Source organism: Oncorhynchus mykiss, chromosome 7 (assembly GCF_013265735.2).
Source record: "Oncorhynchus mykiss isolate Arlee chromosome 7, USDA_OmykA_1.1, whole genome shotgun sequence".
In the NCBI taxonomy this organism is placed as follows: domain Eukaryota; kingdom Metazoa; phylum Chordata; class Actinopteri; order Salmoniformes; family Salmonidae; genus Oncorhynchus; species Oncorhynchus mykiss.
Genome location: NC_048571.1, coordinates 86,016,125 through 86,033,953, shown reverse-complemented (window position 1 = coordinate 86,033,953; position 17,829 = coordinate 86,016,125). Strand labels below are relative to the sequence as shown.

Sequence of the window (17,829 nt, the reverse complement as noted above, 5' to 3'; positions counted from 1 at the left end):
GCAGCACCCCCCCCTATACAATACACCATGAAAGAGCAGCACCCCCCCCCATACAATACACCATGAAAGAGCAGCACCCCCCCCCCCATACAATACACCATGAAAGAGCAGCACCCCCCCCCCATACAATACACCATGAAAGAGCAGCACCCCCCCCCTATACAATACACCATGAAAGAGCAGCACCCCCCCCCATACAATTCACCACGAAAGAACAGCACCCCCCCCCTATACAATACACCATGAAAGAACAGCACCCCCCCCCCCCCCATACAATACACCATGAAAGAGCAGCACCCCCCCCCCTATACAATACACCATGAAAGAACAGCACCCCCCCCCCCCCCCCATACAATACACCATGAAAGAACAGCACCCCCCCCCCCCCCCCCTCATACAATACACCCAAAGTCTAGTCTCAGCTGGCAATATCTGGCATGGGACATTAGAGGGACGTCCTTTTCTGGTTGAAATTGGGGTTTTCTGGCTGAAGCAATGTCGAGATGACAACCAGATAAAGACGTATTTTCATGACGACATCGACGACGATAGCTTCGGTTGTTATTTGGTCGAAGCCTGACGTCTTTTCGACCAGTTTTGCCCACTGAGAGGGTGTCAGTCAAACCCAGTGGTGTCAGACCATGTTTTCTATTGTTTGTAGTGTTGTTTTGTATATCATCCTGTGTGTGTGTGTACTGTACCTGTGTGATGTTGGACAGGCCGATGATATAAGAGACCAGGCAGACGGCAGCGATGAAGAGTTCTCTTCTTCCTCTCAGAGCTCTGGGGAATTCATCCACCAACGCAGTGATGAACCCCTCCACCGTACAGAACTACACAGAAGATAACAAATGAGATAACCCAGCAAACCGGGAACATTCCAAGAACATTAGATTCCCATGAAGTTTTTAGTTGTGGTTTTATCTAACGTTAAGATGTTAATAACATCCCAAAAACATTCAAAGAACGTTTTCGATAACAATCTGAATCTGAAATTGATTTTTGTCCGATTTTTTGTTTGTTTGTAATTCAATATCATTAGAATGTTCTCCTAGCGTTCACTAAAACTTTTACACCTGTTACAACCACCACAGAACATTCCCCAAACGTTCTCATTAGGTTTCCAAGAAATGTAATGAAACAAACAGACAAAATGTGTTCTGGGAACGTTCTTGCAACATCAGGCGGATGTTTTATACAAACATGGTGTAATCATTACCACAACCGAACCGTTTTTGTGATACAAGACCATTTGACGCAACGGAACAAAATGTTCCGGGAACTTTCACAGAAACAATTTTAGTTCGCTGGGAATACTATATCTCCACAGTACACTAATATACAACACATTATATAATACTATACCCCCACAGTACACTAATATACAACACATTATATAATACTATACTTCCACAGTACACTAATATACAACACATTATATAATACTATACCCCCACAGTACACTAATATACAACACATTATATAATACTATACCTCCACAGTACACTACTATACAACACATTATATAATACTATACCTCCACAGTACACTAATATACAACACATTATATAATACTATACCCCCACAGTACACTAATATACAACACATTATATAATACTATACCTCCACAGTACACTAATATACAACACATTATATAATACTATACCTCCACAGTACACTACTATACTACACATTATATAATACTATACCTCCACAGTACACTACTATACAACACATTATATAATACTATACCTCCACAGTACACTACTATACAACACATTATATAATACTATACCTCCACAGTACACTACCTCACAACACATTATATAATACTATACCTCCACAGTACACTACTATACAACACATTATATAATACTATACCTCCACAGTACACTACTATACAACACATTATATAATACTATACCTCCACAGTACACTACTATACAACACATTATATAATACTATACCCCCACAGTACACTACTATACAACACATTATATAATACTATACCTCCACAGTACACTACTATACAACACATTATATAATACTATACCTCCACAGTACACTACCTCACAACACATTATATACTACTATACAACAGATTATATAATACTATACCCCCACAGTACACTACTATACAACACATTATATAATACTATACCTCCACAGTACACTACTATACAACACATTATATAATACTATACCTCCACAGTACACTACTATACAACACATTATATAATACTATACTTCCACAGTACACTACTATACTACACATTATATAATACTATACCTCCTCAGTACACTACTATACAACAAACACTATATTAGATGGATAATACTACTGCATATCCATGGTCCAACACAACAACACAACACAGGACAACACAACACAACAGCACAACACAGGACAACACAACAACAAAGGACAACACAACAACACAGGACAACACAACAACACAACAACACAACACAGGACAACACAACAACACAACACAGGACAACACAACACACAACAACACAACACAGGACAACACAACACAACACAGGACAACACAACACCACAACACAACACAGGACAACACAACACATCAACACAACACAGGACAACACAACAACACAACACAGGACAACACAACACACAACAACACAACACAGGACAACTCAACACAACAACAACACAGGACAACACAACAACACAACACAGGACAACACAACAACACAACACAGGACAACACAACACACAACAACACAACACAGGACAACACAACAACACAGGACAACACAACAACACAACACACAACAACACAACAACACAGGACAACACAACAACACAGGACAACACAACAACACAACACAGGACAACACAACAACACAGGGCAGGACAACACAACAACACAGGACAACACAACAACACAACAACACAACACAGGACAACACAAAAACACAGGACAACACAACAACACAACACATGACAACACAACAACACAGGACAACACAACAACACAACAACACAACACAGGACAACACAACAACACAACACAGGACAACACAACAACACAACAACACAGGACAACACAACAACACAACACAGGACAACACAACAACACAGGACAGGACAACACAGGACAACACAACACAACAAAACACAATAATACAAACACAAACTCCAAATGGCTGTTGTTTCCTCACCTGACTGTCGATTCCAAGCATCAGCAACATGGAGAAGAAGAGGATCGCCCAGAGAGGAGAGATCGGCAGCTGGGTTACTGCCTCAGGGTAGGCCAAGAACGCCAAGCCAGGACCTGCAACACAACACAGACAGGCAGTTAGAGACGGAATTATGCCTTCCGGTCCTGGTAAAATACACAAAGAGGATGTGTTTTAAAACGTATTTGATGGCCCGTAGGTATAGGCAATTTATGTGTTTATGTGTATAGCATATGCTGAGTTTACACAGGCAGCACAATTCTGATCTTTTTTTTGTTGATGTTGTCACTAATTGATCTTTTGACCAATCAGATCAGTTCTTTGGCCAATAATTTGGCAAAAGATCAGGTTCCATAGGTATGGTGGAAAGGATATGCTACCGTCCCTCTATGATTTTCTCATATTATTTGCTCAGTAGGCTAATGCTGGACATTATATATTATATATTTAGTTGTATATTTGCTCAGTAGGCTAATGCTGGACATTATATATTATAGATGTAGTTGTATATTTGCTCAGTAGGCTAATGCTGGGCATTATATATTCTATATGTAGTTGTATATTTGCTCAGTAGGCTAATGCTGGACATTATATATTATAGATGTAGTTTTATATTTGCTCAGTAGGCTAATGCTGGGCATTATATATTCTATATGTAGTTGTATATTTGCTCAGTAGGCTAATGCTGGACATTATATATTATATATTTAGTTATATATTTGCTCAGTAGGCTAATGCTGGGCATACGTGACACCACTTCTAAAATCTGAACAACTTGGAGGTGCTCACATTTCCCGATTAACAAATCTTTACCTCCGTCCGCCCTCAACCACAGGATGTGGGTGATCAGATTACCGATTCCCTAGTTGCTCCTGCCCATGCCGACATGCAGACAGCTGTTGTTGTACATACCAAATGTTCACATTTCTGTGTGCTGAAACATCCCCCAAAAAAAGAGACAGAGGTGCAAGAATGGATAGGAAGATGTGACCGATATGGACTTTATATTCTACGCGAATAATCGGACTTAATAAAAAAAAGGTTTAATATTGAAAAGGCTGCTGGGAAGTTCTCTCCACGGCTACACCAGCCAGTCTTCCATTACCTCAGTTCGGCGCGGCGCTGCTAGTTACCACAGCCACGAAATCCTAATCGTGGCTAAAACCTTCCTATTTCTAAAATATGTCTTCTTAAAGTCTGATTTTAAACCGACCCTCTAGAGCCGATGTCCAAAGCCGCACAAGCTAACGGGATTCGTCGGTACGGCCGTTCTGGCTCCCACTGAAAGGTGAGACTCCCACTGTGGCTCCCACTGAAAGGTGAGACTCCCACTGTGGCTCCCACTGGAAGGTGGGACTCCCACTGTGGCTCCCACTGAAAGGTGAGACTCCCACTGCGGCTCCCACTGAAAGGTGAGACTCCCACTGCGGCTCCCACTGAAAGGTGAGACTCCCACTGTGGCTCCCACTGAAAGGTGAGACTCCCACTGTGGCTCCCACTGAAAGGTGAGACTCCCACTGCGGCTCCCACTGAAAGGTGAGACTCCCACTGCGGCTCCCACTGGAAGGTGGGACTCCCACTGTGGCTCCCACTGGAAGGTGGGACTCCCACTGTGGCTCCCACTGAAAGGTGGGACTCCCACTGTGGCTCCCACTGAAAGGTGGGACTCCCACTGCGGCTCCCACTGAAAGGTGAGACTCCCACTGTCTATGACTAGGACGCCAACAAGCTTCACAGGACTAGTCTGAAGGAAGCCAGGTACCAGTTTAAAAAAGGAATGGAAGTATAGAGATAGTTTAGTGCCTAAAATAAGGGGGTAAAAAAGTATATATATATAATGATAATAAAGATGTATATATATATATATATATGTGTACAGTATGTAGAGTACCAGTCAAAGGTTTGGAGACACCTACTCTTTCAAGGGTTTTTCTTCATTTTTACTATTTTCTACATTGTAGAATAACAGTGAAGACATCAAAACTATGAAATAACACACGTGGAATCATGTAGTAAGTGTTAAACAAATCCAAATATATTTTATATTTGAGATTCTTCTAAGTAGCCACCCTTTGGCTTGATGACAGCATTGCACACTCTTGGTATTCTCTCAACCCGCTTCATGAGGTAGTCACCTGGAATGCATTTCAATTAAAAGTTGTTAAAAGTTCATTATAGTTAACTTCAACTCTGATTGCACCCCAAATAAACGCTTCACAGAGTTCAAGTAACAGACACATCTCAACATCAACTGTTCAGAGGAGGCTGTGTGAATCAGGTCTTCATGGCCAAATTGCTGTAAAGAAACCACTAATAAAGGACACCAATCATAAGAAGAAGAGACTTTCTTGGGCCAAGAAACACGAGAAATGGACATTAGACCAGTGGAAATCTGTCCTTTTGGTCTGATGAGTCCAAATTTGAGATTTTTGGTTCCAACCGCCGTGTCTTTGTGAGACACAGAGTAGGTGAATGGATGATCTCTGCATGTGTGGTTCCCACCGTGAAGCATGGAGGAGGAGGTGTGATGGTGCTTTGCTGGTGACACTGTTGGTGATTTATTTTGAATTCAAGGCACACTTAACCAGCATGGCTACCACAGCATTCTGCAGCGATATGCCATCCCATCTGGTTTGCGCTTAGTGGGACTAACACTTATTTTTCAGGACAGTGACCAAACACACCTCCAGGCTGTATAAAGGCTATTTGATCGAGGAGGGTGATGGAGTGCTGCATCAGATGACCTGGCCTCCACAATCACCCGACCTCAACCCAGTTGAGAAGGACCGCAGATTGAAGGAAAAGCAGTCAACAAGTGCTTAGCATATGTGGGAACTCCTTCAAGACTGTTGGAAAAGCATTTCCTCATGAAGTTGGTTGAGAGAATGACAAGAGTGTGCAAAGCTGTCATCAAGGCAAACCGGGGGCTACTTTGAAGAATCAAAAAAATATATTTTGATTTGTTTAACACTTTTTATTGGTTACTACATGATTCCATATGTGTTATTTCACAGTTTTGATGTCTTCACTATTATTCTACAATGTAGAAAATAGTAAAAAAAAGATATATAAACTTTTGACTGGTACTGTAGTTTCCTGATCTGTGTCATACCTCTCTGTTACTCACTGCGTTTCTATTGGCTAATAGCAGTTAGACCAAAATTCAATGTTTCATCAAAAAATATATATATATACATGTATATATATATTGATACCTTAAGGTCCTAATACTTCAAATCAAATAGATAGCTAAATAGCTAAATGATCCTTGGTGTGACCATCTTTAAAAATAAAAGTTAATCGATTTTCACTTCAGTCATAAAAATTAGTTTGGGATGGCAAAAATGTGGCGAGCTCGCGGCGAAATCGTGTATGCACGGCATCAATGCTGTATTGTCCCATTAAGATCTATATCAATAGTGAACGGTAATTACCTGAGGCTGCTACTTCTATTATAGGCCTCTTAGTCACGTTGGCCATGAAGCCCACAATGGAGAAGATGACTAAGCCAGCGAACATGCTGGTGAACGAGTTGATGCAGCACACAATGACAGAATCTCTGCAGGGAGATGGAGAGAAAGACAAAAAGCATGGGGTTTGGAATGGCTGTTGTCACACTGATATGGAAGCCTTATCAAACCACAGCACATTTGCTTTGGGAGGGAGGGAGGGAGGGAGGGAAGGGAGGGTTTTGCATTCTATAGCCGAGCCTTACTGCAATGTCAATGGATTGGCCCATTCATTTTAGAGATGGGGTATTTGTTCGTTCATTTCCAGGATATAAAATGGAGAGAGACAGAGATGAAGTGGCAGCTGACAGATGTGTGTGTTCTTTCTCTCTCTCTCGCTCTCTCTCTCTCTCTCTCTCTCTCTCGCTCTCTCTCTCTCTCTCTATCTCTCTCTCTCTCTCTCTCTCTCTCTCTCTCTCTCTCTCTCTCTCTCTCTCTCTCTCTCTCTCTCTCTCTCTCTCACTCTCACACACACACACAGCAGAATCCATCGACATAGGTCCACACATCATTGGCAGAATATAAGCCGCAGTAAAGAGCTAGATTGAGTGGTATTAAAGATATAAACCTACCTGTAAACATTATTATTGAATGGGTTGTAGCTTCCCAGAGCAATCAGTGATCCCAGCCCCAGCCCATAGGAGAAAAATATCTGAGTGGCAGCATCCAACCACACCTTACAAGAACAGAGAGACAGAGTCAAAACACACTGCAAGTCCAAACGCACTGCAAGTCCAAATGCACTGCAAGTCAGAACACACTGCAAGTCAGAACAAACTGCAAGTCAGAACAAACTGCAAGTCAGAACAAACTGCAACTCACAGCATCACACGCAGCAATCAGCATCCATTGTCCCTCTGAATCTGTTCAACGATAAAGCCGAGCTACTTCTGAATCTGCTCACTGATAAAGGCTAGCTACCTCTGAATCTGTTCACTGATAAAGGCTAGCTACCTCTGAATCTGCTCACTGATAAAGGCTAGCTACCTCTGAATCTGTTCACTGATAAAGGCGAGCTACCTCTGAATCTGTTCACTGATAAAGGCGAGCTACTTCTGAATCTGCTCACTGATAAAGGCTAGCTACTTCTGAATCTGTTCACTGATAAAGGCTAGCTACCTCTGAATCTGCTCACTGATAAAGGCTAGCTACCTCTGAATCTGTTCACTGATAAAGGCGAGCTACTTCTGAATCTGTTCACTGATAAAGGCTAGCTACCTCTGATTCCTTGAGCTTCTCGAAGTTGGGCGTGATATAGAAGAGGATTCCATCGATGGCTCCGGGCAGAGTGATGCCGCGGCAGAAGAGGATGAAGAGCATAAAGTAGGGGTACGTCGCTGAGAAGTACACCACCTGAAACAGGGAGGGAGGGAGGGAGACTCTCGTTAGAATATAAAACAATGGAATTATGCAAAAACCTGACTTCAAGGGTGACTGCACTTCCTGTTGTGGCCTAGTTTTGAAGATTGCTCATTAATTTATTGCAGTGGGCTATATCTGGGTGACACCGTGTTTCTTGGTAGTGTTAAACAAATCTACTTCGAAACATAAGTATACACCTCACACACATGGTTATGGGCTTAAAAATAAGAAGATACCCTTAACCATTTTTTTTAAACTAGGCAAGTCAGTTAAGAACAAATTCTTATTTTCAATGAGGGCCTAGGAACAGTGGGTTAACTGGTCTAGGAACAGTGGGTTAACTGGTCTAGGAACAGTGGGTTAACTGGTCTAGGAACAGTGGGTTAACTAACTGGTCTAGGAACAGTGGGTTAACTGGTCTAGGAACAGTGGGTTAACTGCCTTGCAGAACAACAGATTTTTACCCTGTCAGCTCAGAGGATTCGATCCATCAACCTTTCAGTTACTAGTCCAACACTCTAACCACTAGGATACCTGCCACCTCTACACTCTAACCACTAGGATACCTGCCACCTCTACACTCTAACCACTAGGATACCTGCCACCTCTACACTCTAACCACTAGGATACCTGCCACCTCTACACTCTAACCACTAGGATACCTGCCACCTCTACACTCTAACCACTAGGATACCTGCCACCTCTACACTCTAACCACTAGGATACCTGCCACCTCTACACTCTAACCACTAGGATACCTGCCACCTCTACACTCTAACCACTAGGATACCTGCCACCTCTACACTCTAACCACTAGGCTACCTGCCACCTCTACACTCTAACCACTAGGATACCTGCCACCTCTACACTCTAACCACTAGGCTACCTGCCACCTCTACACTCTAACCACTAGGATACCTGCCACCTCTACACTCTAACCACTAGGATACCTGCCACCTCTACACTCTAACCACTAGGATACCTGCCACCTCTACACTCTAACCACTAGGATACCTGCCTCCTCTACACTCTAACCACTAGGATACCTGCCACCTCTACACTCTAACCACTAGGATACCTGCCACCTCTACACTCTAACCACTAGGATACCTGCCACCTCTACACTCTAACCACTAGGATACCTGCCACCTCTACACTCTAACCACTAGGATACCTGTCACCTACCATGTTTGATACAGAGTTCAAATGTATTACGTTTTGAGTTAGCATCACAATATTACAATTTAAATAAATCACAGAAGACTGAAATATAACAAAACCGTTTGACAAAGTAACACCAGATTTTCAAAGTATTTTATTTATTTTATTTTTTTATTTTATTTATTATTAATTATGAAAAATATGAATAACATTCTACCCATGAGGGCGATTTGGTCATTTGTCTGCAGGCTACGGAAAGGCCATGACTGAAGCCAAATGAGACCCTGGCAGTTACTGTTGTTTGACCCTCCTGATTCAACGTAGCCACTTCCTCAAAATAGTCAGTTCTTTAAAATACTCAATAGCTAGCAGGCACAATTGAACAGCCAGGCCACAATCAGCTTATTCAGTCACTGGCGAATGGTGACTTGTGTACTTTGGTGCCATTTTATTATTTTTTTTACAACTTTCTCACTATTACCAGAGTGTGAGTCTGTCTGGCAGTGTTTCATAGGGAATCATATTACAAAACAAGTTGCAGTTAGGATACAAGTGCGCTGTGATCGTCTCAATTCTCATTTTTTGCCCAAAAAGTAACAGACTTGAGTGATTGACACTATCAAACACACATCAGGAAGTGACCACTCCATATTAAAGGGCTTCGGGGTCAAAGGTTATTTCAACATAGCATTGGTGACGTGTTGTCTTCTGTAAAAGTCTGAAGAGCTGCGTACTGGGCAAGTCCGTGTCACTGTCTGGATGTTCTGGGCGCTATATGATTGGATAGAGCACAACCAGCTGATTACAGTAGGAGGGCAACCAGCACAGCTGCTTCTCTCATGTCAGTGGACACTGGGCAAGTGGCATGATCCTACTCCATAGCCAACCCTCCAGTAGGTCGCGACGAACTCACTTACAAAACTCCGTTTTGGACGAGAGTGACTTTATGACCAAAATTATCCTATTTACACTTTGAAGTCAATTTTGACACTAATATGAATGTTTCTGACTCATAACGATGTTATATAGGCTGTTTAAAACAAGACAAGTTGGTTCTAAGGGACAGTTGACCTTTAACAGATGCATTTAATGACTTAACACTCATTATTAGAGACAGGGCCCAGGCGCAGATCAACTGTTGTTTTTTCCAGTCAAAGGTTTCTCTGTGGATTTTGAATCTATACGGCGGGCAAAATCCAAAATGGCGGGCAAAATCCAAAATGGCGGGCAAAATCCAAAATGGCGGGCAAAATCCAAAATGGCGGCCACAATCCAATACGGTGGCCAAAATCAAACGTCACAATTCCCCCGGTGGGTTTAGCATCTTAAGCCCTAAATCTATCAATTTTGTATAGTTACCTTCCCAGTCCAGGCGACACCTTTCCAGATACAGAAATAGACAAGGACCCAGGCGATGGCCAGCGTGATGGCTAGAGGCGCTCTGATCTCCCCAGGCTTCTCCAGACCGTCTGTTAACTGGTGCATGTTACGCCTATAGGACGACACAATCAATCAATCAACCAATCAATCAACCAATCAATCAATCAACCAATCAATCAATCAACCAATCAACCAACCAACCAATCAATCAACCAACCAGTCGATGAAATGTATTTTATAAATCCTCTTTCAACCCCATGACTTATTTATATATTATTTAGAACAAATTAGCAGATTGAAAGGTTAGTAACACTGCATGGTCCAACCACAGCCAAAAAACAACTAAATAGCATGTAAATAAAAAATAATTGTTCTTACTCCCAGAATTCCTGAACAGCACTGGTGAGGTTGGCAGCGTTCAGGATGCTGTAGTTGGTGTAACATCGCTCTGTGTTCCAAGAATTTCCACATGATTGCCATGGCAACTCCTGCAACAACAAAGACACGTTTTTTTTCTCTCCTTCTCTCTCTCTCTCTCTCTCTCTCCCTCTCTCTCTCTCTCTCTCTCCTTCTCTCTCTCTCTCTCTCCCTCTCTCTCTCTCTCTCTCTCTCTCTCTCCTTCTCTCTCTCTCTCTCTCTCTCTCTCCCTCTCTCTCTCTCTCTCTCTCCTTCTCTCTCTCTCTCTCTCTCTCTCTCTCTCTCCTTCTCTCTCTCTCTCTCTCCCCCTCTCTCCCTCTCTCTCTCCCTCTCATTTTTGTAAATGTTGCCAATCTCTTTCAAACATCATGCACCTCATTTGTTGTATTTTATGATCAAACTGCCCCGGCATTTGCAATGTCATGCCATTTAAAGATATTCATTTGGGAAATGTGTTTTCCTTTTTTTAAACCTTCAATGAATTCATTCATCTTTTCTTTCTTTTTTTACCTGACTATCATACTCACGGTAGTAAAGGAGGACCACAAATAGTATATGGCCCAGGCAATGATGACGATGTAATAAATATTTAGCCAGAAAGACAGCACTGCAGCGGCCAGACCAACACCTAGAAAATGGAGATTAGGAATGATTTAATACAAAATTAAATAATTTGAGAAAAATATAGATATAACTAGCATTAGCTAAATATAAAGTTTGATCTGTTAAAACGATCGGGACAGGAGACATGCACAGAAATACAAATTGTTCTGGCGTTTATGGTCAACCGCCAAGAAGAGTATTTGAGGACATCTATTTGTCTTATATAACGTGATGCATTTCCGGTTAACCTAAACACGGGGCTTTGATTTACCTTTAAACATGGGAGCCAGTTTCCACACCCCAAGCCCTCCAATCGATGTGTACTGACCGAGGGACGTTTCAAGCAGAAACAGGGGCATACCAGCAAATATGAGCGTCAAAAAGTAGGGAATCAAGAAGGCCCCTGAAAAGAATATAAAAGGCAAGAAAACAAAAAATATAGTCGTGAATAAAAGTGAACCATTGCATTGATATTAAACCATTAACATTTCAAATCATCCAAAAAGATACCGTGATAAATCCACTATTTTGTTTCACACTACAGCGACTCAAATGAATGATCTCGTAGCGTTGCCTATAAATGTGCGCGTAATTACGCACAATCTGGAGAGAAAAGGAGCTCTCGAGCCATTGAGATTATTTAAGTGAGCGCCCCAGAACAAATTCGCCGATTGAAAGGTCAAATTTAGCCTCCTTTTGTTTTTTTGAAAAACACGGAAAAGTTCCGACATCTTGATTACCTCCTCCATTCTTCCCACATAGATAAGGGAATCTCCAGACATTTCCCAGTCCAATTGCGTACCCGACGCAAGACAGGAGAAAGTCAAATTTTCCAGTCCAGTTCTCTCTTTCGGGAAGGTCCTTTTTCTGGACTTTGACGACCAAGGTTTTGGGTTTGTCGTTAGGCTCGGCATTCACCTCCGTTAGAACGTGTCCATCAGAGCCTTTAGTACCATTCGTCGCCATGTCTCTGTCTCTCTGTTTAGATTTAGATTTCCTGACAAGACTGGAAGGCGGACGGAAGATTTTAACCCCACCGGTCCACGTAGACAGCAGCTTCGCGGTTCGTTACCAAGCCAAGGGAAGGTTAGATGGGCAGGAAATCAGGAGAAGACGCGGGAACACCGAGCCAGTTGGGAAACCGCACCTGGAAAAAAAGCGCAAGAGAATAATGTTACCAAATAGGTCATTAAAATAATGATTGGACCCTAAATATTTACTAAATATTGATTTACCATGGGGAAGAACCAAATTGATGCATTAATCGCGCTGAAAATGAGCTGTTCCGAAGAGTTTTCAGTGAGTCGTATTGTTGGCGCTGGGGACAAGAGATGTTTTATGGCAATGGACCTGTGATGTTTATTTTTTATTTAACCTTTATTTAACTTGGCAATTCTTATTAACAATGACCGCCCTACCCCGGCCAAACCTGGACGACGCTGGGCCAATTGTGCGCTGCCCTATGGGACTCCCAATCACGGCCAGATGTGATACAGCCTGGATTCGAACCACTGAGATGCAGTGCCTTAGACCGCTGCGCCACTCGGGAGCCCAAGTGGTGTTTTACAGCTTTGTTACTCTAGGAGTCTTCGCACATTTAGCAGGTTCTTCAACACTGTTAAAGAGCAGTGATCATCACCGTCCAATGAATCAGTATTTGAAGGGTTAATTGCTGTGCAACGCAACCATTAATAAAATACAAAACGGAAATGGAATTCATTGACACGCTACGGCTTATGCACACAAATAAATATAAATTATAAATAAAAACGAGGACAAATGGGAAGTGTAAAAATGTCCACATATTAATACAAAATGAGTGTTACTTATTCAATCAATCAATCAAATGTATCGTACAAAACCATTTTTACATCAGCAGAACGGAAACCCAGCCCAATGAGCAAGACATGTAGAAACAGAAGCATATTCAACGTTAAATATATAGGCCTAGTCGTTCTATAATTATTCATAATACACGTCGGAAGACAGTCATTTGGTTGATTAAAAAGAAAATGTGCGTAATGCGAGATACATTGGGCTTGGCAACGTCATGCTTTTGGTATTTTTCTGCATTTATCTTTAGAATAGTACCGTGCCTCTATTGCTGTAGTACAAAGGGGGGGGGGGGGGGAATCTCCCGTTTTTCCCCTCAGCTATTTGATATTTATGAGATGAGACCGCATGGAGAAAGAGAAGTCAAACAAAAGGACCCTGTAAGCGCCAAGCTTTGGGCATCATCCCTCTCTTACGTTTCATTTGCTTATGATCATGAATTATGGAGCTTCAAAAACGAGTCAAGTGTAGACTGATGTGCAGCTTTTGGGGGCTAAGCGAGATTTGGTTGGGGGGGGGGGGGGGGCTATGGAAGGAAATGTTTTAGTTATAAAGTTAAGTTCGTGCAACTACACATATTGTGATGGGGTGTAGATCATTTGTTGCAGTTTTAAAGCTAATTTCCTGCAGTTCTACACATTTTATAATGACTTATGTCATGTTAATGACATCTGAGTGAGAATGACTAACAACATCAATGGGCCCCCCCCCCCCCCTGGAGATCAGGGCACCTGACCATTCGGGATTTGGCCATAGTTTAGATAGTTGGCTAATCTAAAAATGTGTTCGCTGACATGGCTACCTGCGTGACCGTCAGCAGTTTCAATTGGTTTATTCAACAAAAGCGATGTTGCAACAACAACAACAATTGAGAGATGTGTAATGAAAACGGCAGAGATAGGAGACATTTCCAACAGGGGTTGATTTTTATTTTGTCTACCTTTCTTTATTGCGACAAATTATGATAGAAACAGTTAAAAAATATGTATATATATTACGATTCCCGAATAATTTTTTAACTATAAAAAAATAATTGTCAAGAATGCCTGAATTACTTCTCCTTGCTTTTCTGGTTAGCTGGCAAGTTTCACCATCCAATTTATTTCACATCTACAACAGCGCAAATTTCACCTATGGCGATACGTCTGCACATGAGATTTATTAGAACATGGCAAATATTAGTCAATTATTCTATCCAAGCTGACTTTTGAAGGCTACCTGAGACATGAAACAAATAGGTGGGAGATGATGTAGGCTATCACTCATTTATTATATGCACAATTTGCCTAAATGGGTAGTGGAAACGATTTTACAAACCCCTTCCTTTTTATCCGACATTGTAGGTTTCTTTTTGCGGACAAGTTTCATTTAAATGTATGACGTCATTACTTCCAGCCGTTTTAATCGACACTGGATAGTTCAATGAACACGTACCGTATCAGATCTGTTTTCTATGCAAACTTTCTAAATGTCGGCAACAAATCAGTGGACAAGTTAATGGAAAAATGGGTACTGATTGACATAACAAGATAAGACATGCTGAACATCCATATTTCGAAAATGCCCCCGGTGTATTCTTACTCTCAATAGTACGTTTCTGGGGAAGGATGGGGGGGGATCGGGGCCCCCTAGTGGCCGGGGACCCTAAGCAACCGCTCATTTCGCTTATGCCTGGAACCTGCCCTGATGAAGGAACTAATCACTGGCTTTCTGGTGGAATTCATTGTTTTGGTAAAATATCACAGTTATGCCTGGAACCTGCCCTGATGAAATTATTCATCACGGTTTTTCTATTGTTTTGGTAAAACACCAGAGTTGCGATGTATCCAATCCAATAGACTAAGACAAGGCTACTCCGTGTGCAAGATCTGAAATCCCGTTTTTTTTCCCACCGAGACGCAACTCCTTATCCCCAAACGGGTCCACACGGTTTTGTTCAATGTTCTGATCATTGCGCTGAAGTTTACCCACACTATTAAAAGTAAAATCAGTACTTACAATCAAACTTCTATACCAGACAGAATTTTTAGCGATGGTATAGTATCCGTACGTTCATCTAAAAGTTGTGTCCTTACAGATTCTCCCGGAGCAGACCGAAGAAAAGATTTTCCATTTGAAGATAAAGGGAAGCAGAACCAAACTAGGATCCGGAGGGGAAAGGTGAGTGGTGCTGTCCGTTAGCTCGGTGGTGCTGAAGGAGAGAGCCAAGCAGAGCAGAGCGGGGAAACAACGCAGCGAAAAGGGAGCAGCTTCACCTCGAAGCACCGTCTAACTTCGGCCAGGGATGTTCCACGGAGCACAAATCCCCGCTCTCATCTACATAGCGTCAATGTCATCTGAAAGTCGACCCTCCCCGTGTCCAACATTTCCACCACTGAGATCGCTGCGGGTTTGAGGCAGGAGCATCCTCTTGTCTCACGGTTTTATATGCTTAGTGTTTTTTCATCAACTTGAGGGGTGGAGGGGGGGGGGGGGGTTCTACACGAATTGATTGTGCCACTCACACAGAAACACAGTTTGATATGTAATAACCTCCAACATTTTGTCAGCTATGCGTGACTGTTGAAATCTCTGAAAATTGTCACATCCTTGATTCACTAGCAACAAATGCCTTTTTTCTCTCTTATTAATCCACTTAATTTGAAACATGATTGGAACATGTTTTTCACACTTAGTATTCGTTTTATGGTATTAAAATGAATGCTTCCTTTGCAAACCGATGGAGATGGGGACTGAGGTTTAGGACTACCCATGGTGGACTTATCGTGCCCTATTTGAACCAAATGGTTGTATCAATATTCATATTCTCCTTTTTAGCTCTTTACCCCCACCTCCCCCCTTTGACCCCGCCTCCCCCTTCCAGCCCCGAATCCCCCCTTTACCCCCACATCCCCCCTTTGACCCCGCCTCCCCCCTTTGACCCCGCCTCCCCCTTCCAGCCCCGAATCCCCCCTTTACCCGCACCTAACCCTTTGACCCTGGTTCCCCCCTTTAACCCGCGGTTCCCCCCTTTGACCCTGGTTCCCCCCTTTACCACCACCTCCCCCCTTTGACCCTGGCTCCCCCCTTCGACCCGGCTCCCCCCTTTGACCCTGGCTCCCGCCTTCGACCCGGCTCCCCCTTTTGACCCTGGCTCCCCCTTTCGACCCGGCTCCCCCCTTCGACCCTGCTCCCCCCTTCGACCCCGGCTCTTTCCAAAAAGCTAGAGAAACTGGCCAATCAAACAACAGCCCAGAGTGAACATGTTAAGGTCGAAACCGTAAAGACATTTAACTTGAGGAAAACCAAACGTTCCAGAGACTAGCAGTTCAAATAAAATAATGTCGGCTGTGGTCGCTGGCGAACTGCAACAATAAGAGTCAGTCAATAAGGGGTCTGGGGGTGGGGGAGACATTTAGCTCACTGTCTCCTGTCCCCCCCACCCCGTGCAGACCAAAATGGTGAATAGGTGATTCAATTTGCTCTTCAACCAAAATCCCCATTGTGCCAACGATGTTTATTATATCCCACTCATGGTCGCCAATACATTAAAAAAAATTGTGAGGCCTTATTCTACCGTTTACCGCTCGTTCTGCTATCACCAAAACTTATCTTCAAAGCACAGATAGAAGACAACTTGAAACCTCTTGTGGATAGACCTATAATAACATTGTCATGATATTGGTTGTGTACCAGGTTCTCTGGCTCTCGGATAGGGTCTAGGTCGGAGATAATACCATCAGTAGCTGTGGGCTGTGATCTGCTGCACTATGATGGCATGTAGGCCTAGGTCGTATCCCAAATTGCACCCTATTCCATACGGAGCACACTTCTTTTGACCAGAGCCCTATTGGGGGAATAAGGTGCATCTTGGGACGTATCCCAGGGCTGAATCGGCAGCCAATGAGGGGTGAGCAAACCTACTAATGATACCAAAAGAAATGTAGCATTTCTAAAGCCCATCTGGTTGCTTCTGCAGAGCAGAGAGACACCACCACCGCCACACGCCGACACCACCACCGCCACACGCCGACACCACCACCGCCACACGCGGACACCACCGCCACCACACGCCGGGACCACCGCCACCACACGCCTACACCACCACCGCCACCACACGCCTACACCACCACCGCCACACGCCGGGACCACCGCCACCACACGCCTACACCACCGCCACCACACGCCGGGACCACCGCCACCACACGCCTACACCACCGCCGCCACACGCCTACACCACCACCACCACACGCCTACACCACCACCACCACACGCCTACACCACCACCACCACACGCCTACACCACCACCACCACACGCCTACACCACCACCACCACACGCCTACACCACCGCCACCACACGCCTACACCACCGCCAC

The 17,829-nt window shown here is 43.3% G+C and overlaps 1 protein-coding gene across 1 annotated transcript; it reads right to left on the bottom strand.

Annotated features, from left to right (window-relative positions):
• Window positions 1-392: 392 nt before the first annotated feature.
• Window positions 393-15,879, bottom strand: LOC110528658 (sodium- and chloride-dependent GABA transporter 1-like). Its single transcript, XM_036984467.1, has 11 exons — window positions 15,471-15,879; window positions 12,380-12,786; window positions 11,911-12,042; window positions 11,564-11,664; window positions 10,998-11,107; window positions 10,599-10,731; window positions 7,935-8,069; window positions 7,289-7,392; window positions 6,642-6,766; window positions 3,190-3,302; window positions 393-833 (listed from the first exon to the last, which is right to left on the bottom strand). Exons 2-11 carry the CDS (start codon window positions 12,603-12,605, stop codon window positions 393-395), a joined length of 1,620 nt encoding a protein of 539 aa, XP_036840362.1. The 5' UTR covers window positions 12,606-12,786; window positions 15,471-15,879.
• Window positions 15,880-17,829: the final 1,950 nt, after the last annotated feature.